At 49.9% G+C, this 22623-nt stretch overlaps 1 protein-coding gene across 2 annotated transcripts in view; it reads left to right on the forward strand.

Annotated features, from left to right (window-relative positions):
- The window catches only part of LOC134414948 (glutamate receptor ionotropic, kainate 1), a 102105-nt gene that overhangs the window by 74443 nt on the left and 5039 nt on the right, over nt 1–22623 (forward strand). For both annotated transcript variants that reach the window (XM_063150261.1, XM_063150262.1), the window contains 7 exons: nt 303–416; nt 1432–1635; nt 2004–2227; nt 5083–5201; nt 9510–9727; nt 15211–15436; nt 19455–19705. In XM_063150261.1, coding sequence (XP_063006331.1) covers nt 303–416; nt 1432–1635; nt 2004–2227; nt 5083–5201; nt 9510–9727; nt 15211–15436; nt 19455–19705 — 1356 coding nt within the window. The remainder of the gene's footprint in view (nt 1–302; nt 417–1431; nt 1636–2003; nt 2228–5082; nt 5202–9509; nt 9728–15210; nt 15437–19454; nt 19706–22623) is intronic.

Consider the following 22623-nt stretch of genomic DNA (forward strand, 5'->3'; position numbering starts at 1 on the left):
TCCCATAAAAATAGACATTTGACTTTTTTTTAGCAGGGAACAAAGCCAGCCTGTTCCACTTTGGTTGCCAGCTGGCCACCCCAGCACTGCACTGCCAAGCCTCACACTCTCAGTGCTCCTGGGTTTGCATTTATGCATTTTGCAGTCATTGCCTGGGGTTTCTGGATCAGCCCATGGTGCTGCTGCCTTTCCCCGAGCTGCTGCCCTGTTGTAGCACTGGGTCCCTTCCTGAGTGAGCCCTGAGGGCAGTGCTGGGGGTTTGGGGGATTAGGGCAGCCTCTGAGCCGCTCTCCTGTGTGCAGATTGGGGTGTGGAACTCCTACAGTGGCCTTAACATGACAGACAGCAACAAGGACCGCTCCACCAACATCACGGACTCGCTGGCCAACCGCACGCTCATCGTCACCACCATCCTGGTAAGGCTGCCCCAGCTCCATTCGGGCTCAGCATCCACACACACACACACATGAGATTGGCTCCACAACACCACACTGCCACTGGAAGGCTCCCAGAGCCTCTGCCTCCAAAACTGTTTCCCCTTCTCCAGCATTTCAGACAAACCCTGCGCCCTTTTCCTCCCAGAAGAAGGAACACACACAAACACTCAGCTTTGCAGTCACTGCTCACACAGCCTTTGTTTTACTGGAAACGAGACAAAGAGGGCTGAAGGGAAGTGGTAAACAGCAGACAGACAGATTGAGTCATTGTGCTTACATTGTGTGAGGAATGGAAAAGCTGTAACTGGGTATTTGGGAGCTGCTCTGCCTTGTGCTCTCTGCATGCCCAGTAATGCCAATTTTTTCCAATTGCTCTGCCTAGTTCCTCAGGAGGAGGGAAAGAGCTCAAAGGCTCCTTCTATACTGTGTGTCTACTACTCCTACACAGGTGTTTTGCCACATTAAACTGCTTGCCCAGATCTTCTCCTATCCAAAATCCTGTTAAAGGGATAGCAAAAATGTACTTTGCAATCTGCCTTTGCTGTTCTCCATTCCCTGTTTGCTCCATTTGAAGCTTTTTCTGAGTAAAGACTTATTTTTCACAGAATACAAAATGCTAGTTTCCCCTTCTGGGTTTTTTTTTCTGTTATTTAGGATCCTCTGTCCTTCAGTATCCCTTCCTGTCCCTTGGAAGGGGACAATGCAGGGTCCAGACCCTGGGTCAGAGTTTGGAGCTGCTGGGCACAACTGAAATTAAAGGCCCTGGGAGCCCCAAATGGTCCATTCCACTGAAAATTAGGGCCCCTATGCTCATCACTAATTCATTCAGTGAGTTTGTTAACACACCTAGAAGAGCTTTTAATGCACACAGTAAATTGCTGGTTTCCATGTACTTGCAATCCCTGTGGAAAATATTAGCATTGTGTAGAGAAAGCGATCTAACCCGAGCCCAGGCTCACATCTCTCCCTGCCTGTGTGCTGTGCTTTCCTGCAGGAGGATCCCTACGTGATGTACAAGAAGTCTGACAAGCCCTTGTATGGCAATGACAGGTTTGAGGGGTACTGCCTGGACCTGCTCAAGGAGCTGTCAAACATCTTAGGCTTCATCTATGAGGTCAAACTCGTTTCTGACGGCAAATATGGAGCCCAGAATGACAAGGGAGAGTGGAATGGGATGGTCAAGGAGCTCATAGATCATGTAAGACTGAGCCCTTCTTCTCTCTCTGTTCTCCTTTCGCCTGGGGTATTCTGTATCTGAAATCTTTGCTGTGGGTTTCACCTCCAAGCGCCACTGCTGTGTCTGTTTTACCACCCATCAGAGTAGGAACATCTGAATGAGCAGTTTGCAGGTGTTGGGGGGAAATGTCCATCTGTGGCCAAGTCCCCCTTCCTTGTAAAAAGAGGAAATAGAATGTCACACCCCCTAAAATACCCTGGAAATGTTAAATTCTGTTGAATTTGAGCCAAAAGTGGTTTGTTTTTTAATATTCGGGAAAGAAATGGAGGAAATTGCAGTGGGTTTGCTGAACATGAAGGAGATGAGTGTTTTCCCTTTTGTGCTTCCAGAAAGCTGACCTGGCTGTTGCTCCTCTCACCATTACCTATGTCAGAGAGAAAGTGATTGATTTCTCCAAGCCCTTCATGACACTGGGAATCAGCATCTTGTACCGGAAGCCCAACGGGACCAACCCCGGCGTTTTCTCCTTTTTAAACCCTCTCTCTCCAGATATTTGGATGTATGTTCTCCTGGCCTGCCTCGGAGTCAGCTGTGTCCTCTTTGTCATTGCCAGGTAAGGCTGGGACAGAGTTCTGGATGCACCCACAGCCTCTCCCCTCACAGGCGCTGGATGGGCTCTGGAGCACCATCCTCAGGGGGTTATCCAGTCCTAAAAACTTTCTGCAAAGGCTTGGTCTTTTCTCATCAACACTGCTTTCCTGTATTGCACTGAGGTTGTGCTGTCTTTAAGGGCTGTTCGCAGTGAAATATCCCATGGGATGCATCAGGAGGCACCCCCCAGCAGACATGTGCTGAAAAGCAGTTTGTTACTTGCGTGTAGGCATTTCCCTTTGCACTCACGGTGCACACAGGTCACAGGTAAAAGACCCAAAAGCTGAACCTGGTTTTGCTGGAGGCCCAGCCTCAGAGGTCTCTTCCACCCAAACTGGTTCTGTGCATGAGAGGAGGAGAGGCCATGGTTAACCTCCCAGGGGTGGCCTGAGGTGAAAGAGGAGTTTATCCCTCCCCAGCAGCTGTGGGGCTGTGTGCAGTTACTCACCGCTTCCCACAGGCTCCTGCAGTGCCTCACTGCACCATAAATAATAACTCCACTGTACACAGCCCATGATCTCAGTCATGACTGATCTTAAATCTGCTCCTGTCTGGCAGATTGACTTTTCTGCACTTGTGTGCCAAGACTGAAAACATCCCCCAGCCCTCTCCACCTCAGAACAGTGGAAGGAAACACAAATGCTTTCCTTGAGCTGATGCCTGAAAGCAGTGCCTGGTTAGATTCAGCTGCATGGACTGAAGAAGTGAAATTGTGCTCATGTTAATTTAGATTTATACATTTTAAGCTAAGCTGCTCTCAAAACCCACATCGAGACCTGTCCGTGTCTCCAAATACACCAAGATTTCTATAAGATTTGCAAAGTGTTTCATCAAATATTGTTTGCTTTTAATAACCCCAGAAACCATCCACTTCTTAGCACTGTCACAGTAAATTACAGGGCTACCCACATTTTGACATCAGTTCCTGGAAAACAAATACTTGGGAATAATTTGCACAGACTGGTATAATCCTCCTGTCATTTCTTTCAACTTTTCAGCAGCTGAATAATTTCTCATTTGTCTCTGAGCCTTACATAGCCCTGTCATTGTTACATTAATTTTTAAACTCAAACACTGAGTTTTTATCGCTGTGAAGGGTTGCGGGCTGGCAAAGCTCTGTTCCAAGTACACTGCCAGTGGCTGAACAAGGTGTTTTCTGCCAGAATTTCCCCTTCTGCTAATGCCATCTCAGCTGTGCTGTTACGTCAGTGAAGGTACAGCCAAGTAGCTGAGTCAATAATGTCACACAGATCTGTGGGAAAAGGTGCTTGGGTGACCTTGAGCATCTCAACTTTATCAGAAACCTCAGCACAGCTGCTGCTGGAGAGGGAGAAAAGCAGGGGGGAAAAGGCCAGGAAAGCAGAAGGTCTGAGCAGTGAATTCTACTGAACTGTAAACCAGAGCTCAGTGCAGCAGTAGAAAAACAGGAAAACCAGCTTTTGTTTTGAGGTGTAAAAGAGGCATACACCCTGCCTCTTCAGGGCTGAAATTGATAGCCAGGGCTAGAAAAACCTTCCCAGTCTGGAAGACAAGGCTTTGCTGCCAGAATTTCATGGCACTTTTGCTCTTTCTGTGATGGAGACATTTCTTTCCAGCTCGCTAAATGCGGTGGTTTTCTGAAACCCTGCAAAATTCCAGCCTTGGGCTTCCAGGCAGGTCAGACAGAGGGATTTATTCTTCTTCCTGTCCTGTGTGAACACTGTGGGGGGAACTCTTCACTCCTAGGGCTCTTGGAAACCTACTGGTCCTAATTGGAGGTCTCTTGTGAAGGATGTGTTTCCCTCTGTGTGCATGAGCTGAGTCTGGTCACTCCACAACACCTGCTTCCATTATTGCAGCAGAAATCTGAAACATCTAACTTGGGAATTGCTTTTCTTTTGATGGGTGCATGCAGAACTGTCGTAACTTGAACCTGGAAACTCTGTCTTTTGTCATTATTTTTTATACTCTTGTTCTGGGTATTGTGCAGCTGATGGCATCCTAAGCTACATCCTCTCCCAATTAACGGGTTCATTATTACCAGACTTCATTACTTCAGCCAGGCAAGGCACGCCACTCACAACCGTGCATAAATTCAATGCTTAATTATATTGTTGCAACAGCAATTAGAACGTGTTGGGTGAGGTTGTCAATTAAAGCTGCATCCACACGTTCCATGAGGAAGCCACGTGGCGTTGGGGAGGAGGAGCAGTCCTTGGGGCGCTCCTGCTGGGCGTGTGCTCAGCCCAGAGCTCTCCAGGGATCCCTGTGCAGCTCCATCCCTGCAGTGCCCATCCCGTGTCCCTGTGGCGTGGGGAGCTGCCTCCCAAGCTGGGCAGAGCAGGGGGCTCTGAATGCCCAGCCTGTGGGGCACCTGCTCCAGAGGGGGACCCCATGGTCCTGGTGGGTGCCTGCCAGCTCAAAACCCCCCGTGATGAATGCGGGAATGCTGGGCAGTGCTGCTGCAGGGACAGCACGTCCAGCATGCACTGACAGTGAGGGGTGCTGCGCTGACAGGGCTGCTGCCCAGGAGCTGCCGTGGCTCCCAGCAGTGCCCGTGCCAGGCCCAGCAGTGTGCCATCCATCGCTCCACAGCTGATCCACAGCTGGCACGGGGCAGTGCCGATGTCTGGGAACGCCCTTCATGCCAACTCTCCTTTGCACGGGGCAGTGCCCGTGTCCCAGGACACCCTTCATGCCCAGCTCTCCTTTGGCCTGGGTCATCCCTCCGTGCCAGGCTGTCCCATGCCCGTTCCCCGCGTGGTGCCGCGCTGCTCAGCAGGTTTGCTGTGTGTCCTCTGCTCGATGTTTACAGACTGTTTCTGTTGACTGCCACAGGTTTACACCATACGAGTGGTATAACCCCCACCCGTGCAACCCAGACTCAGATGTGGTGGAAAACAATTTTACTTTACTAAATAGTTTCTGGTTTGGAGTTGGAGCTCTCATGCAGCAAGGTACACCGGTTACACTTCGTTCTCGCACACGTCCCACAGTCTGCTCAAGGGCTTCTGTGCTGGTAAACTCCACCCTCTGTAAACAGCATGTACTGTAAAACCTGACCTCACGCACGCAGGCTAGCACAGGGGAGGGAAGCCAAGGGCCACTGCCGCTGGGGAACTCTGCAGCCCAGGCCAGGAGGAAGGAGGGCGAGCGTCTGAGAGGAAGGGGAGCACGGGAATTCCGCAGCTGAAATGGAATTTCATTGCAAGAGGGATACGAAGTGCCTCGTGCTGAAGTTGAGTTTATTGGTATTGGAGGTTTGACAACAGGAAAATGTTGGGCTCCATCCCAACACAAACAGCCTCAGCTGCCCTAGAAGAACTGTTCCAGCTGCCAAACAGGGAAAGATGCTCTTTCTCCAGAAGGGTTGTTGAGTTTGTAGGCACTTGTCAAACACTTGTTTAAAACCAACACCAAACCCTGGTTTTCTATGGCTTTTCTGCAGGTATGAGCCCTACCCTTCTGTAAATCATCCAACCCTAGAAGCCTTAACTTAACCCGGTCACAAGCCCCTGTTACTGATGATTTTGGAAACAGCTGACATTTTATTCAGATGCCAAGGAGGGGCAGTGAAGCTTACTCCATGTGGGAAGTCAAATTGATCTATGTGCTAAACACATTTGTTTATGGCATTTATGTCCCAAGGTTTCCAATTAAATCACTTTTCACAACCACTGGGGTCCACTGAAAAGAGAGAAAATGTTTTCTGACAAACATTTCAAGTTAAATCAAAGCTGAATAAAAAAGACCCCATCCCACGACAACCAAAAAGGCAAAGCCCAGCAGCACCTTGGTATTAAATTCCTAAACATTTAAGTGAGGAATGTAAAACTATCTCTGCATTCATACAGGTACAGTTTATTCCTTCCTCTTTAACAGACATGAGTAAAATAAATATAAAAATAAAGAGGATTTTTTTCCTAGATGTGGTAGAGAATAAAGTTTGTATTGACCTAAGAGGCACTTGCTTTTAGTGGTGCATTATTGTATTGAGAGAGTACAGAACTTCCCCACAGAAGTTGCTTTGAAGGAGGTTGGATGAAAGAAGAGCATTTCTGCTTTGGTTTGGAGCTTTTTTGTTTTGTTTTCCTTCCAATTTGTCAGTAAAACGCAGGCTGAGGTTTTACAGTATCAGGCAGGTGTGTGTATCTAACTGTGGTTGCCCTGTGTGTGAAAGTGCCCCAGGATTTTGTGTTTCCTGTCCTGCCTTTTTTGGAGTTTACCATCATCCACAGCAAACTGTGGGATGCAGTGTCTGCTCGTTACCACTACCTTGGGTACATGACAGTCAGCCCCAACCAGACTCTGCTTGTCTTTTAAGGATATTCAAAGCAAAACAAAAGAAAGAGAGAAAAAGAAAGAAAGGCAAAAGCAAACATTTGTAAGGCAACACAAATGTTTCCATGTGCAAACTTGTGGTGTGATTGTCTGTGCCTCATGGTCACGTGAAGAGTTTGGACATGATGGGAGCGGTGGTGGAATCTGGGTCTAGCGTTGCACTCCTCCTCCTGGCAGCAGCTGCTCGTTATGCTTGACTGGAAGCCACTTGTGATTAAATTTTAAAATGTGATGATCAGACTTTCTCTTTTCTACAGAGCGTGAGCAAAGTCTGGATCAGGATTGGCTGTCATGTCTGCCATAAAAAGGCACTAGAGAGACTTCAGCAAGTATTGTCTCTGCCCCCGAGTCTTGCTGGCAACATTTTGATTTAGATGCTGCTTCCCCTGTTTTTGCCTGGAAGTCTCAGATGTGTTTGCATCCTCCGAAAGCATCCAAACAGGGCACATTTCATCCAATCCATGCAGGGAAGCTGTCACTGTCAGACAGGAGAGCTGTCCTCAGAGCTCAGCTCAGCCAGGAGCGGGGCAGGCAGGAGCAGGGAGCGCCCAGGTGGAGCAGGGGGGATGGAGCAGATCCTGGGCTGATCCCACAGCCTGGGCAGCAGGAAGGGGGGATTCTGCCCCTGAACCCAGGTGAGAGCTCACCTGCAGCCCTGGGTACACAGCAGCAGCACCTGGAGCTGCTGCAGAGAGCCCAGAGGAGGCCCCAGAGCTGCTGCAGGGCTGGAGCCAGGCTGGCAGAGCTGGGGGTGCTCACCTGGAGAGGAGAAGCTCCAGGGAGAGCTCAGAGCCCTGGCAGGGCCTGAAGGGGCTCCAGGAGAGCTGCAGAGGGACTGGGGACAGGGATGGAGGGACAGGACAAGAGAAATGGACTCAGACTGACAGAGTAGGTTTAGATTTGGTGTTAGGAAAGAATTCCTCCCTGGCACAGGGTGGGCAGAGCAGCTGTGGCTGCCCCTGGATCCCTGGCAGTGTCCCAGGCCAGGCTGGACAGGGCTTGGAGCACCCTGGGACAGTGGAAGGTATCCCTGCCATGGCAGGGGTGGCACTGGGTGATCCTCAAGGTCCCTTCCAGACCAGGCCACTCTAGGATAAACCAGAGCTCTCTGCTGGAACTGAGGCACTCAGAAAGGTGAACCCTGCAATAACCATGGGAAAAATGAAATGCTGCCCCACTCAGCTCAGCCAGGAGCAGGGTTTGCTCTCACCTCACCAGAGCAGTCACTCAGGGCAGGATTACCAGGGTGGGAACTGAGTGTGTTGTTTCCCACAAACCATGTTTTGCTGCAGGAAGTCACAGGGGGTTTGGCACCTCTCCCCACAAGTGCAGCTCACAGGGATTTTCCATCCTCTCCTGAGCAGCACTGGCACGTTCCATGTGTGTGCACAGCATCAGGGGCCAGGTGCAGCAATTCTATTGTATGGCTGCCTAAGCTTAAAAGCAAGAATCCCTTCAGGATGACCTGAATGAGCACAGCTTTTGCAGCTCAACCTCAGCTTAGAAATAGAGAGCAACAAGGAAATATTCCATTGTATTGAAAAAGAAATCTAATCAGGAAAACAAGAAAGTACAGCAGAAGCTCAAACACAAACCCAGGCAGAGCTACAGCTCTGGAAACAACTCCATTTGGCCTGGAAAATTTCAAGTGAGAGTTTTTGCCTTCAGACTGCTCTCGCTGTTTGGCAGCTCTGTCAACACACTCCAACCCTTGGGCTAAGCTTAGCTCTGACCTTTAAGAGACACAGCTCTGTGTTTACAAATACAGCTCCAATCTGTTTGCTGGTTGGTGGGGAAGGCTTTACCCTTTCGGTCTCTGCCCCAAAAGTCACATTCAGAGTTTTTGCAAAGTCTGAAAATATTCTATGCAATGTTGAAATTTCTTGCAGAACTCAGTGAATAGCTGAGGAGGCATAATATGTCAACATGTTTTTCCAGTAATAGAAAAATGTTTGTGAAATCAAAAGCTTTAGCCCTGAGCACTCTGTTCACGGGCTCTTAAGTATTTTCTTAAGTCCATCCCTCATCAGCAAAATAATGATGCAAAACCTTTACTTTGAAGTCAAATTACTCAGGTGGCTACCTAGGAGCTTTGCTGAACCAGATCCTGAATCCCACATTATGCACAGAATTCATTGGGAATGGCCCCCCAGTTAAAGAGCAGAAGATTTGCCTCAGAATGCCTAGAAACACGAGTATATCTGTGGCTGAAATAGAGATTATCTGGGTGCCTGGAAACCATTGCAGTGCAGGTAACATATAGTGCTCTGTGGGGACTTATGGCGATGGCAGAGAGCTGCTCAGACCTGTTCAGAATAATGTGTTAAACACACTGTCCAAAACTTGGCATCGCCCTGAGGATCCAAGGGATGTGTCCATGGACCCTCTGGTTTCTCAGAGGTGAAGCACACGTTGCTAGAAGAGGGTTTGTGGGGGCTGAGCTGAGGTTCAGTGGAGGTGACTGGGGCTGCATTGATCTCCCTGTTGGTGCTGAGCTGTGTCAATAGGATGCACGGGGCAGGCTCCTCCTGGGAGGTATTTCTGTCAGGCAGCTAGGAGGAGAAGAGCGTTTGCTAAAGAGCTCTGGTTACAAAATTGATTGCAGTGTACAGGCACAAAGGGGCTCCAGGAGTAGACAAATACCAGAGTAGCTTGCTCGGGATGTACAAGATTAATATCACAAGGCTGGTTAGCTCAGAGAGGTAAGGGGCTTAGACCCAAGGATAATTCCATTTGTCATGTATCATGGCACACATCCCCTTCCCAGTGTGTTACCATTATAAATGTCAGCTGTGCATCTGTGAGATTATTGTTGAAATCATTTTATCATGCTACAGCTCATAAAAGCATTCTGTGCCTAAAACCAGGCCGTGCTATCAGGAAAGGCTCATTTTAATATGATTGTTTTGATGGTGTTGTAACAGGATCAGAGCTGATGCCCAAAGCTCTTTCCACCAGAATAGTTGGAGGAATATGGTGGTTTTTCACCTTAATCATAATCTCATCCTACACTGCCAACCTGGCTGCCTTCCTGACCGTGGAGAGGATGGAATCTCCCATCGACTCGGCAGATGACCTGGCCAAGCAAACCAAGATAGAGTACGGGGCTGTCAGGGACGGATCCACCATGACCTTCTTCAAGGTAAGGCAAAAACTGGGGCAGCCGCGGGGCCGGAGCCGCTCACGGCGCTCCTGCGGGGCCGGGAGGCGGAGCCGCAGCATCCCCGGGGATCGCTGGGGTGGGGAAAGGCAGCATTCACCCAAACCCAGGCACACAGCATCCCCGGGGATCGCTGGGGTGGGGAAAGGCAGCATTCACCCAAACCCAGGCACACAACATCCCCGGGGATCGCTGGGGTGGGGAAATGCAGCATTCACCAAAAACCAGAGCCGCAGCATCCCCGGGGATCGCTGGGGTGGGGAAATGCAGCATTCACCCAAACCCAGGCACACAACATCCCCGGGGATCGCTGGGGTGGGGAAATGCAGCATTCACCAAAAACCAGAGCCACAGCATCCCGGGGGATCACAGGGATGGGGAAATGCAGCATTCACCAAAAACCAGAGCCACAGCATCCCGGGGGATCACAGGGATGGGGAAATGCAGCATTCACCAAAAACCAGAGCCACAGCATCCCCGGGGATCGCTGGGGTGGGGAAAGGCAGCATTCACCCAAACCCAGGCACACAGCATCCCCGGGGATCACAGGGATGGGGAAATGCAGCATTCACCCAAACCCAGGCACACAGCATCCCCGGGGATCACAGGGACAGGGAAATGCAGCATTCACCCAAACCCAGGCACACAGCATCCCCGGGGATCACAGGGACAGGGAAATGCAGCATTCACCCAAACCCAGGGACACAGCATCCCCGGGGATCGTTGGGGTGGGGAAATGCAGCATTCACCCAAACTCAGGGACACAGCATCCCTGGGGATCACAGGGATGGGGAAATGCAGCATTCACCCAAACCCAGGCACACAGCATCCCCGGGGATCACAGGGACAGGGAAATGCAGCATTCACCCAAACCCAGGCACACAGCATCCCCGGGGATCACAGGGATGGGGAAATGCAGCATTCACCAAAAACCAGAGCCACAGCATCCCGGGGGATCACAGGGATGGGGAAATGCAGCATTCACCCAAACCCAGGGACACAGCATCCCGGGGGATCACAGGGATGGGGAAATGCAGCATTCACCCAGGCACACAGCATCCCCGGGGATCACAGGGACAGGGAAATGCAGCATTCACCCAAACTCAGGGACACAGCATCCCTGGGGATCACAGGGATGGGGAAATGTAGCATTCACCCCAAACCAGAGCCACAGAATCTCTGGGGATCGCTGGGATGGGGAAATGCAGCATTCACCCAAAACCAGGGCCAGAGCATCCTGAAGGATTAGAGGAGAAGATAAATACACCAGGTACCCACAGCCAGAACCACAGCATCCCAAGGGATCAGAGGAGTCTGTAAATACATAATTCACCCACAGCCACAACCACAGCATCCTGAGGGACTGGAGAAGGTAAATACAGCAGGTACTCCAGCCTCAGGGGATCCTTCAGCACCAGGAATGTAAAACCCAGAAGGTTTCCCCCAGGACATGTGGAAAACAAGCCTGGCAGTGAAGTGCAGCAAGGGGTAAACCCATCTGCCACTGATGGGAGCCAGGGCATGGACATGGGGATATTCTCCTCCAGATGGGATGCTGTTTCCTCCCAGCCACTTCAGTAAAAAGCAGCTGGAAAAGTCTGCTTCCCTTTCTGAAAGCCACATTTGCACCATGGTAATTCCACAGGAAAATGCAAGTTTGCTTGTCCCTTTTTTGAGTGCTCCATGGTCATATTACCCAGACTGTCAATGCAGGGGCCACACACACACATGAACACATCTGCAAGAGAAGAGTTTTCTGTAGCTAATTGTTTGGTAGACAACTGTGATAATTATGTCTTTTTCCTGTTTTTTAATTATTATATTAATTACAGACCAAATGGATAATCTCATAAAATGTCAGTGCAAAAGCCAACAAGCTATAAATCCAGAATACATGCACAAAAACCCTGTGACAGTCAGAATTCCTGAGCAGCTCCCTCAGCAGTGTCAGCAGGGAAGGCAGGCTCAGGATGAGCCAGGATCAGGCTTTTCCCTGTGGTGTCTGAGGATGGTGCTCATGGAGTCACACACACAGGGCCTCGGGAGGGGATGAGACTCTGGGGAAAGCAGTGGGGCAGAGCAACATCTGTGACAAGAGATCTCTCCCTCTCTGGGGACATCCCAAAACCACAAAAATCAAAAATTCCAGTGTCACCTGCTCCAGGTGACCCTGCCTTGGTGGGGGGTTGGACTGGGTGATCTCTGGAGGTCCCTTCCAACCCCAACCATCCCAGGATTCTGGGATCCTGGGCAGTCTGTCCCTGCTGGTGCTGCCAGGGGTGAACTGCCCCTGGCAAGGCTCTGCTGTGGCTGAGCAGAGATGTTTCCTTGCTGAAAGGAAAACACCAGCTACAGCATTTTGCTGTAGTGAGCTCCTGAAATGATGAGCTGACATTTCCACTGAGATGGAAACCCACCTGGAGATGTTCCAGCAAAGCAAGCTCTGCATTCTCCTCTGGCTCTTTCATGCCCAAAGAAGCTCACTGCCATTGATATTCTGAAGTCAAATTTAGCTTCAGAGACAAAACTTCAAATCCTGTTGCATCCCTGTATATTTAGAGGAACTAGGTCCTGGAGCTGTACATGAGAATTTCAGAACAAATTTCCTAGAGCTGTTTTTAGTTTTACACTGATTTCTTTTTGCACCATTAATCCTGCAGGCAGAAATATGTAGGCTTTAAAGCATGTGAGCTTCTAAAAGCAAACCTTCAGACAAGGTGGTTAAATATTTATGCGCTACATGTGCCAGCTTACTTGTGCCTGAAATACGTGTGCACAGAGGCACAGGGGAAGGGCAGTACAGAAGCTGGAGATGGATTCCCTGGCAGAGGGATGGGGACACAGTGGAAATGCATGAGAAATGCAGTGTATCACACTTGTAAACACTCTGTGGTGTTTTTTTATTATGGAAGCATCTCCAGATCCTCACAAGATAAGGAGTTCTTTGTCTGCCCAAAACCTGAAATAAAAAATCCTGGAGTAGCTCTCTGTACAAAAGCAGCTACTTGTGTCTGCAGAGGAAGGCTCTGACTTTGCCTTCCTCAGCCTGAGATGGTGCATGTGCTCCTTGAGCTGAACAAACACCGAGGGAGGGGTCTGGGAGGAGGCAGCAGGAGGGAGTTGAGGCAGCAGTAACTGCGCTCCCGCTCTCCTCCCAGGGCACGCACAGTTCCAGCGCCTCGCCAGGCTCTGCCCCTTTCCCGGGAGCTGTCCAGGCCCCGGCAGTGCTGGAGCGCTGGGGACAGGGACAGGGACAGCAGGGATCACTGCGGCAGCAGCAAACACACCCTGAGGAGTGAGGCGCGGGGCTGGGTGCCCTGGGAAGGGTCACGGCCTCGAGTGCTTTCTCTGCTGCAAGCTGTGGTTTGTCAAATCAAACCGTGCCAAAGCCAAGGGATGCCAAGGGGAACAGATTGTTTTCAGAACAACATTTTTCAAAGCAAACCACAATGTGCGGAGCATTCCTCGCTGCGCAGGGGACAGGAACAAGGGACTGACATGCAGGACAGGAGGGGCACAGCCCAAATCCCTCTGGTTTCCAGGACTGAATGGGACACACATGGAGAAAAGGTTTCTGTAGACATCAGGCACAGGAAAACACAAAGCAGACTCTAAAGAGCTTTGATTTAGGACTTTGTGCTCAAAGTAGCAGCAGGAAGCCCTGGAAGATGAGATTACATGGTGTAACTGCTGGATGGGATGGAGGTCAGGAAGCACATTGGAAAAGCAAGGTACTCCCACTGCTTTACCTGCATTTATTCAAATGCACTTTCCAAAGCTCCACTTGCAGTTTTTCAAGCTGACATCACTTGCAGTTAGTGGTGTCTATAAGGCTCATGCTAACTGTTGTGACTGCCCAGGTTTGGAATGCCTAGCACCAGTGTCCTTGTTGCTATAGTTTCCTCAGAAAAAAAATTATTCTGTAGATGAGATATTTATCAAGGGAGTCACTTTTCTGCAGTTACTTTTAGCCAGACAGTGGGGGGAAGAAAACAAAAGCAACTGGAATTATTTGTGGGGCGAAAATGGAGTTCTTACTTTGAAAAGAACCTCAGAATTGGCCTTTTCCCTATGTAGAGATGCCAGATCTGGCCAAAGTAGATGGAAATACCCCAAAACCAGGGCCCGGGCAGCTCAGGACAGTGAAGCCTTTTAGGAGGGCAAGCCAGCAGCATTGCCCATCTGTGGGAATGACAAATGTGGGAGAAGTCCAGATGAAGGCAAGATGTTCCCCATCCACAAGCAGTGACACACTTTATTTCTCCAGACTGCTGTCCTGCTCTGTTTCCAGCATGTCCATAAATCTTCCACTGCTTTTTTGCCCCTCCATCATTACAGATCTTAACCCTGTGTTGCAGCTTGTGCCAGCTCCTGCCTTCTAAAGTGCAGATGTGTTTCCACTGAAATTAATGAAGATTCAAAGGCCAAAATTTGGCACAGGATCCATCCTGAGGAAAAAAAATGGTAGCTGGCAAGTTGAGAAGCCAAGATTGTTCTTACAAACTCTTCTGAGTAAGGAACACATTCTTCCACTAAATTCCACTGTCAGTCTAGTACATAAACATACCATCAATTTCAAAAATATTCCCAACTGAGCTATAAAATTGGTAACTACTTGTGGAGAGCCACTTAACCACCTTCAGAGTTTAGTGGCATCGTGTGGCTCACCAAACTGAGGTGGAATTCAGGTGACATTCACAGATACTGAATTTATAGATAAGGCATATTAACATTTAAAGCTCAAAGAACCAGAAAATCGACTTCTCACAGGAATCTCCCCGAAGCTGGTGTTTAAAACAGAGCCTGGAATCAGCTGAGATGGCTGTAAACCAGAGACAGGTCTTGAGGGACTGAGGAGACTCTGCCTTTAAACCCTGTGGCAAAGAGATCACGTCCTCAAGTCTGATTGCAACGGGAAGCACAAAGCAGGAGTTGATTTGGTCTGTTCCTCAAATTTTATCCCTGAAATGTGTGACTTCAGGCAAGTGATATGAACAGACAGGGGCAGAGGAATGCTTTGTTCATCACCAGGCTCTTGGAGCGTGCCCCAATGGGCAGGAACAGTGTCCCAGGGCAGCAGTGTCTGAGGACAGCAGTGTGCCAGGACAGCAGTGTCCAAGGACAGCAGTGTCCCAGGGCAGCAGTGTGCCAGGACAGCAGTGCCCAGCTGCACTGGGTCAGCTGCCTGCATGCTGCAATCCATGGAGCAGCATGGGCCCAGAAAACTCCAGAGCACTTCACAGCCAGGCAGTAATTCCGTTCCTGGCACAGCAGAGAAAGTGGGTTAACAACAAGAGATTGCTCAGCACAAAGCCCAGTAAGAGGGGAGTGCTGCTGGAAGGAAGCCCTGCCACCAGTTCCCTGTCACTCTGGATGCGGTGCCGCCATTGAGGCTGGGGAGGCTGAGGCACACCCGGCAAGGGCAGCTGGGTGCTGGTGTGACTCTGTGCCCCCTTTCCCCGCAGAAATCCAAAATCTCGACGTACGAGAAGATGTGGGCGTTCATGAGCAGCCGGCAGCAGACGGCGCTGGTGAAGAACAACGACGAGGGCATCCAGCGCGTGCTCACCACCGACTACGCGCTGCTCATGGAGTCCACCAGCATCGAGTACGTGACCCAGAGGAACTGCAACCTCACCCAGATCGGGGGCCTCATCGACTCCAAGGGCTACGGCGTGGGCACCCCCATCGGTAAGGGCTGGGGAGCACAGCAGGGTCCCCTGAGGCAAACCGTTCACTCCTGGGACCTCAGAAACGGGGCAAGGGAGAATGGATGCACACTGACAAAACCAGGGCTAGATGGGACATTGGGAAGGAATTCCTCCCTGGGAGGGTGCTGAGGCCGTGGCACGGGGTGCCCAAATAATCTGGCTGCCCTGTCCCTGGCAGTGTCCAAAGCCAGGCTGGGTGGGGCTTGGAGCAACCTGGGACAGTGGAAGGTGTCCCTGCCCACCTGACAGAAAGGGCTTTAAGGTCCCTTCCCACCCAAACCATTCTGGGATTCTGTATGTGCCCCAAAGAAAACTGCTTACTCAAAACCCTGCATCTCCCTGATGCAGAACCTTGCAGGTGATCCTCACTGTTCTTCAGTGTTGCACTGTCATTGAATAAATCAGAAAGTCATCCCCTTTCATGCAGAGCTTTAAGACTCCCAATTTCTCTGAACTCCCTCTGGCAGACCTTTTCTAGCATGTCCAGTACCCTTTCTAAGGTCTTCTAATTGTACAGCATTAAAAATTATGTCAGATTTTTGTTCTGTGCACTTGTGAACAATTGGCACTGGGGGGCCAGGTTTTGTCCTGTGTTCATACAATTATGGAGCCACAGAAGGGTTTGGCTTGGAAAGAATCTCAAAGTGCCACCCCTGCCATGGCAGGGACACCTCCCACTCTCCCAGGTTGCTCCAAGCCCGGTCCAGCTGGGGATTTGTTCATCCATTGCTTGACAGAGCAATATAAATAAGGGAGAAACACCTCTGCACTTGGAACTGTCATTCTTTGTGGTGCTGAGCCCCGCAGACAGATTGTCACAGACATGACATCCCAAGTATATTTTACCACTGGCTATGTGAGAACAGCCCTGGCACCCTGAGAAAAGTGATACAAAAGCTAAAACCCCCAGGAATGACAAACTCATGGCAAGAGTTTCCTTGGGGTTATAAAACTGCCACACTTTAAACTAAGAACAACGAAGGAATAATTGGAACAGATGGCAATCCTCAGAGACAGTGCAGCCATTGGAAATGCAGCTGTGAAATATATTTATAAGATGTTTCTTGTATGAGAAGTGAACCTTTATATTTTTGTTGAGAAAAACCTGCAAATTTCAGGGGAATAGATATCCCCAAGCACTGTGGAATAATCCAGCATCATTAAGCATCTCATAAACAACTGATTTCATAAACAAGATAAACCTGCCACTGTTCAGAGGAACCCCCAAGCCTCTGTTATTTCTCTCAGAGCATTCAAGAGTATTGATTGCAGAGGCTGTATGGAAAATAAAAAAAAAATAAAAGGGCTGTCAGTGACCCTTAACACCAGATCTTCATCAGGGCTTAACTGCAGGGGAATGTAAAACCACAGGGTCTGTGACTCCAGAATTTCCAGTGAGGGAGCTGGACAGCACCTTGTGGCTCCTGAAGAAACAGGGAGGAGAATTGGAGAATTCCTGAATCCAGGAAATATATCATTTTATCAGAGCATCTTCTGCAAGTAAAATACAGCAGTTATAGGCATCAGGAAGAATTTCTCCATGGAAAGGGGGGCCAGGCCTTGTCAGGGGCTGCCCAGGGAGGTTTGGAGTGCCCATTCCTGGAGGTGCCAGAAAGGCCTGGGTGTGGCACTCAGTGCTCTGGGCTGGGGACAAGGTGGGCACTGGGCACAGGCTGGACTCTCAGTTCCCTTCCACCCTCAATGATTCTGGAATTCTGTGATATGTTACTCCAGGATCAGTGCCAGGCTGATGCAGGTAATTCTAACACTAAAGCTCTTCCCAGTTCCTTGGGAGACTGTTTAGAAAGTAGATAAATGTATTTCTTGGCCTAAGAGGTTTGTTAACAGCTCAGAGGCCATAAGTAATGTGCTGAATATTTAAAGAGGTGTGGAGATGGATTTGTGGGTGGTGGTAGAGCTCACCAATAAACCACCACCAGTGCAGCTCTCCAGGCACTCTTGACAAACTCTAAAAGCCAGTGCAGAAATCTAGAGGTGCCTGTTACCCTCCAGATGAATTGTGGTAATCCTGATGGCAACATAAACAACACAAGAAAGAATAAACAGCCCCACAAATCCTGTGCTGTGACTCTGGCTGCTCCACTTTAGCTCCCAGCTGTGTCCTTCCAGACAGGGGAAATGGATGAGTCCTGCAGCCTCACACATTGCAGGGGACAAGGCACAAACAATTCTGCTCTCTCTTCTGCCAGGCACTGCTGTTTCCAGGGGTAATAATTCACTCCTCTGTGCTCAGCCAGTTTTTGGAGGTGTTTCTGGCCTGTTTTCTGTGCTGTTATTTTTGGGTCTTTAACAGCAAGCACACAACTCATCCATTCTTACAGCAGGCACGTTTTCCTCTCAGAGCTGGCTGCCTGCAGCAGTGCTGGTCTCTGGCTTCCCAGATGGATTTGGGATAGACTGACACATGTCTCCTGGCAGCTGTGGGCACAGCATGGCCCAGTGCTGGCAGTGCTGTGCCCCAGCAGCAGCTCGGTGCTGGCACAACAAATGAGGAGCTGCAATGTTCCTCACGCTGCTCTCCTCAGACAGGGCTGGGGGATGAAGGAAATGGAGAGCCATGGGACAAGGTTTTTAACAATGTCCTGCACAGCAAAATAAGGAGCAAAACTGAAGCCATGGGTGGTGCCTCAGTGAGATTTGTCTGAAGTGCCATGTGATCCCTTCCATTCTGGCACACAATCTGCCTTAAAGCTTGGTTTGCCTTCATGGAGCTGAGTTTGCGACATCTCTGACGTGCAGCAAAATGTGACTTTGGTAAAATAGAGGTTGAAGAAAATCTGAGAATCATAGAACTGCCTGGATTGGGATGGACTTTGAAGCCCATCCAGTGCCACCCCTGGCATGGGCAGGGACACCTTCCACCATCCCAGGCTGCTCCAAGTGCCATCCAACCTGGCTTTGGACACTTGCAGGGATCCAGGGGCAGCCACAGCTGCTCTGGGCACCCTGTGCCAGGGCCTGCCCACCCTCACAGGGGAGAACTTCTTTCCAATATCCCACCTAATCCTGCCCTTTGGCAGTGGGAAGCCATTCCCTGTGTCCTGTCCCTCCACGTCTTATTAATGTGCTGCTAAAGGAGGGGAAAGGGGAAAGAAATAGCTGCAGGGCTTTCAGCTCTGCATTTCAGCCCAGACTCCAAATGTTTCCAGCTGTAGGGAGTCCAGCAGGTCAGGATTTGGGAGCACACACGAGCCTTTGGAGCCAAACAGCATCTCACAGAATCACAGAATCATTCTAGCAAGGCCCCCTCCTTGCTATCACAAAATCCTGATCCCACAAAGTCTCTCTCACAAACACAGGCTGCAGGAGTTTGGAAGATGGAGAGGCTGAGCAGAGTGAGAGCAAATCTAAGCAGACTGAGCCACCCAGTGTGACCCCACTCCTCGCCAGACACTGCCCAGCCCATAAAACTGCAGAGCCTGCACACACATCATTTAGCAAATGGTGGCCTGCAAACCAAAAGCATGAAATTGTTCCTATTTTCAGCTTGCAGGGCTGCTATTGTTGCAAATCAAAATATAAAGAACTTGTCCACACAGTGTTCTTACTGTAGGTAAGCTGTAGGTAGCTGAGGTGGAGCTGTGAGTGTAAATGAGAAGAGAAGGTGTCTGAGTGGCTGTGGACTCCTCTGAGGCAGCCCTCATTTACAGGCAGCAGGAAAAACCAACAGATGCTGAAGTCAATAGAAGGGATGCAAAGCGGAAATTCTCAACGAGTGCTCACAGCAATATTCAAATATGATGTGGAGGAATGCCTCGGCAAGAAAACCCACTGCCAAGGCTTAAATAAACCTCCCTAGGAGACCCTAAAATTATCATGAATTCTCAAATAACTGCAGCCATGCAGCCTTCTGCTTCCCAGTCCCCAGGGCAGACACCAACAGAGATTCCCCTTTCCAGCTGTGACAACCCCCCCTGTGACAAGGGAGGCTGCTGCCTCAGATGGTGGCACTGCCAGGCCTCGCTGTCCCCTTGCAGGGTCCCCATACAGGGACAAGATCACCATCGCCATCCTGCAGCTGCAGGAGGAGGGCAAGCTGCACATGATGAAGGAGAAGTGGTGGCGAGGCAACGGCTGCCCCGAGGAGGACAGCAAGGAAGCCAGCGCCCTCGGCGTGGAGAACATCGGGGGCATCTTCATCGTGCTGGCGGCGGGGCTGGTGCTCTCCGTGTTCGTGGCCATCGGAGAGTTCATCTACAAGTCACGCAAGAACAGCGACATCGAGCAGGTGAGTGAGTGAGTGACCCTGCCCTGCTCCCGAGGGCTGAGCCCTGGGCACAGTGGGGCTCAGCAGCACACACCTCCGTGATGGAGCGTGCATTTCCTGCTGCTGAGCTCCCACCAGGCAGCCCCGGCTTTAATGACAAATAATTTATTAATAACGACAGGGAAGTGCCTCACCCACGGTCCAATTAGTGCTGCTTAGCAGGGCAGTGCAAAACAAGGGCAATTAATTTCTCAAACAGTTTCTGCTTGGACTTAGGACTTCCAGCATAAATTACATTGGAAAGGAATAAAAGACAACTGGGCTGTTGGGTCTTTTATATGGCATTATCACAAGGAAAGCACATCCAAATCCCAAGAGTCATTTTCCTCTTGTTGTAGAAAGCATCTTTTTTCAAAGCCAGGGGTTTACCACTTGTGCTGAGGGATGCACTTCAAAGCAGGGAGATCTACCGAGAGGTGATGGATGCCACTGTAAAGTAAGATTGTGGAGCCAAAGAAGTTCTGGTAATAGCTCCGCTGAAGTGTAATGAGCAATTTAAAAGGGCAGAAGAAAACGAAGTAAATGCTGTGTGTAAATCACACCTTGAGCCTTAGAGCATTTTGTGAGAAGGGATCAATCCTTAAAACCCCTTTATAGAGCCACCAGCCCTGTGAAAGAGTCAGGGCTGAGCAGGAACTGGCAGAGTGTCCCTAAGCCGTCAGCCAGCCCCTCCTGCCCCGGGGCAGTTTGTCCTGCTCTCTACTGGACCCTGCTCTGGCCCTGTTTGGCTCCTTTTCTCCCCAGCAGGACTTTCCCGAGGGACAAGGGGACCCCACCTGCAGGAGCAGGGGGTGACCCTGAGTCCCCAAAGGTTCCCATTTCCTCACTCCAGGCTCCCAGATATGAGGCACCCACCTCGAAGCAGGTTTAAGTTCCCTTTGCACTTTGAGGTGGGAAAGGCCTTTCCATGGAGGATTCCCCATCCCCATCCAAGGTGTTATCCTACAAGGGTGGTGACATAAATGCCAGGAGTGGCTGTTGAGGCAAAGACCCTCCCCGAGGGCAGCAGGGATGAGTGGGAGGAGAAGGGAACATTTTGAGCTCGATCTGGGAGGTGCAGTTTGCATCAAAAGCAGCGTCACTGTCCACAAAAAACAGATGCAGCTCATGGAGCAACCCCAGGACATGCCAACTAAAGGGTCCCTGGTTTGGGATAAGGCAGAGATAAAGGATTAATGTATTTGCACATATTGCAGCTTTCTAATTAGTAATTTAGCCCGTTTTAGCACAAAATGCATAAAAAATGTATTGGTATCTTTGTTTTGTTCCTGTCTCGGGAGATCGTTTATTCAAATACGTTTTGGAGAACAGTTGCAGCTAATTAAAATATTTAGTAGAATTAAAATGTTTAGTTTAAGTGCTAACATGGTGCAGAATAGCCTGGAAACTTTGCAGGAGTCTGTGCAAGGCAGTGCCTCCCTGAAGGCAGGACTAAAGCAGACCTAAAGCTTTAGGCCAGGAGTGTTAATTCACTGAGCAATAAGTGGGATGAATAACACAATTCGGGGTTGCACACACGTGTGCACACCCCCATTTCTGCACCTGCACTGCTGCTGCTCAGCAAGGTGTTGCTTAATAATTAGAATCATCAAGTGAGCTAATATGGCACATCCAGCCTCTTTTCCAGAAGCAATTTCACCAGAGCACAATAGCAGCGATTCCAGTGCTTCTCTCTGGTTTCTCTGGGATTGTTTTCTCTTTTCCCTGGTGAGATAAGCAGCTTAGATGGGAAATGCTGTGCCGGGTGTGTTATCACTAAGCTAATCCAAAGCATTGTTGAACACAATCTGTGACTTTTCTGTTCCCATGAGTTGAGTCTCTTTTGATTTAAATGGCTTTTGAATCATTCTCGTGCTTGTTTTCAGTTTTGCTTCGTTCATTTATTTACTTTCTCCATTTCTCTTCTCTTGCATGCAAGGCCTTTTGTTTCTTTTACGGACTGCAGTGTAAGCAACCCCACCCGTCCAACTCCACCTCTGGCACCACCTTATCCACGGAGTTAGACTGTGGCAAATTAATCCGGGAGGAGCGGGGGATCCGAGCGCAGCCCTCGATCCACACGGTGTAGTCAGGAGAGGAGCCAGGTGTGTCCGGGGGAGCTCCCGCAGGGTTAACCAGGGGCTGAGCTGATCCAGAGCGAACTGCCCAAGCCCGAAATGGGGCAGCTTAAACGGTGTCACGGGAAATAATTACACCCCCAGCAGGGAGCTCTGGAGAGCTGCTAGCCTTTCAGAATTGTCACAGCCTCTCATGCGCAATTGTCACCTTGTCATTTCCTGGGGTAATTCACCTGCTTCAGGTAAGAAAATGATTTGCCTCCTTTTCATCTCCTCCCCAAGCCGAGCTGAGCAGTGGCAGCCTAGTTACTGAAAGCAGGGAGGGGCGGCCGCTTTGGTCTCTGCTGCAAGTGGGCCAGGCAGCTCTGAATTCAGGCAGCTCTGAATTCAGGAACCTCCCAAACACCCTGCAGGGCTCCATTAACTTCCTGAACCCTGTTACAGGCTGCCAGAGATGGTGAGCTGGCATCTCCTATGCCCTGTGTCAATATTTAATGAATTTTAATTCCTCCATTTAAAATGCATTTCTCTAAGCCTGCTAGTAACTCATAGCACAAAGTCAGACCCATCAGTTACATTTTATGCCATGTAGCCATTAAGGACATATTCAACAGCAGCACCCTCAGGCAACACCCACACAGACCATTAACAGAGCAACTCCACTCTTGTTTGAGCAATTCACGGGGTTCATTTGTAACAGAGAAACTCCTTTGTGGGAAAGTCGGGCATCAGTTTATCCCAGAGAGCCAGGCCCTGCATTGCTTTGCATATTGCACCCCGGTGGCACGTTCTGTGCAGGTGGCTAGCACTGGATGTGTTTTA

Source organism: Melospiza melodia, chromosome 2, assembly GCF_035770615.1.
Source record: "Melospiza melodia melodia isolate bMelMel2 chromosome 2, bMelMel2.pri, whole genome shotgun sequence".
Taxonomy (NCBI): Eukaryota; Metazoa; Chordata; class Aves; order Passeriformes; family Passerellidae; genus Melospiza; species Melospiza melodia.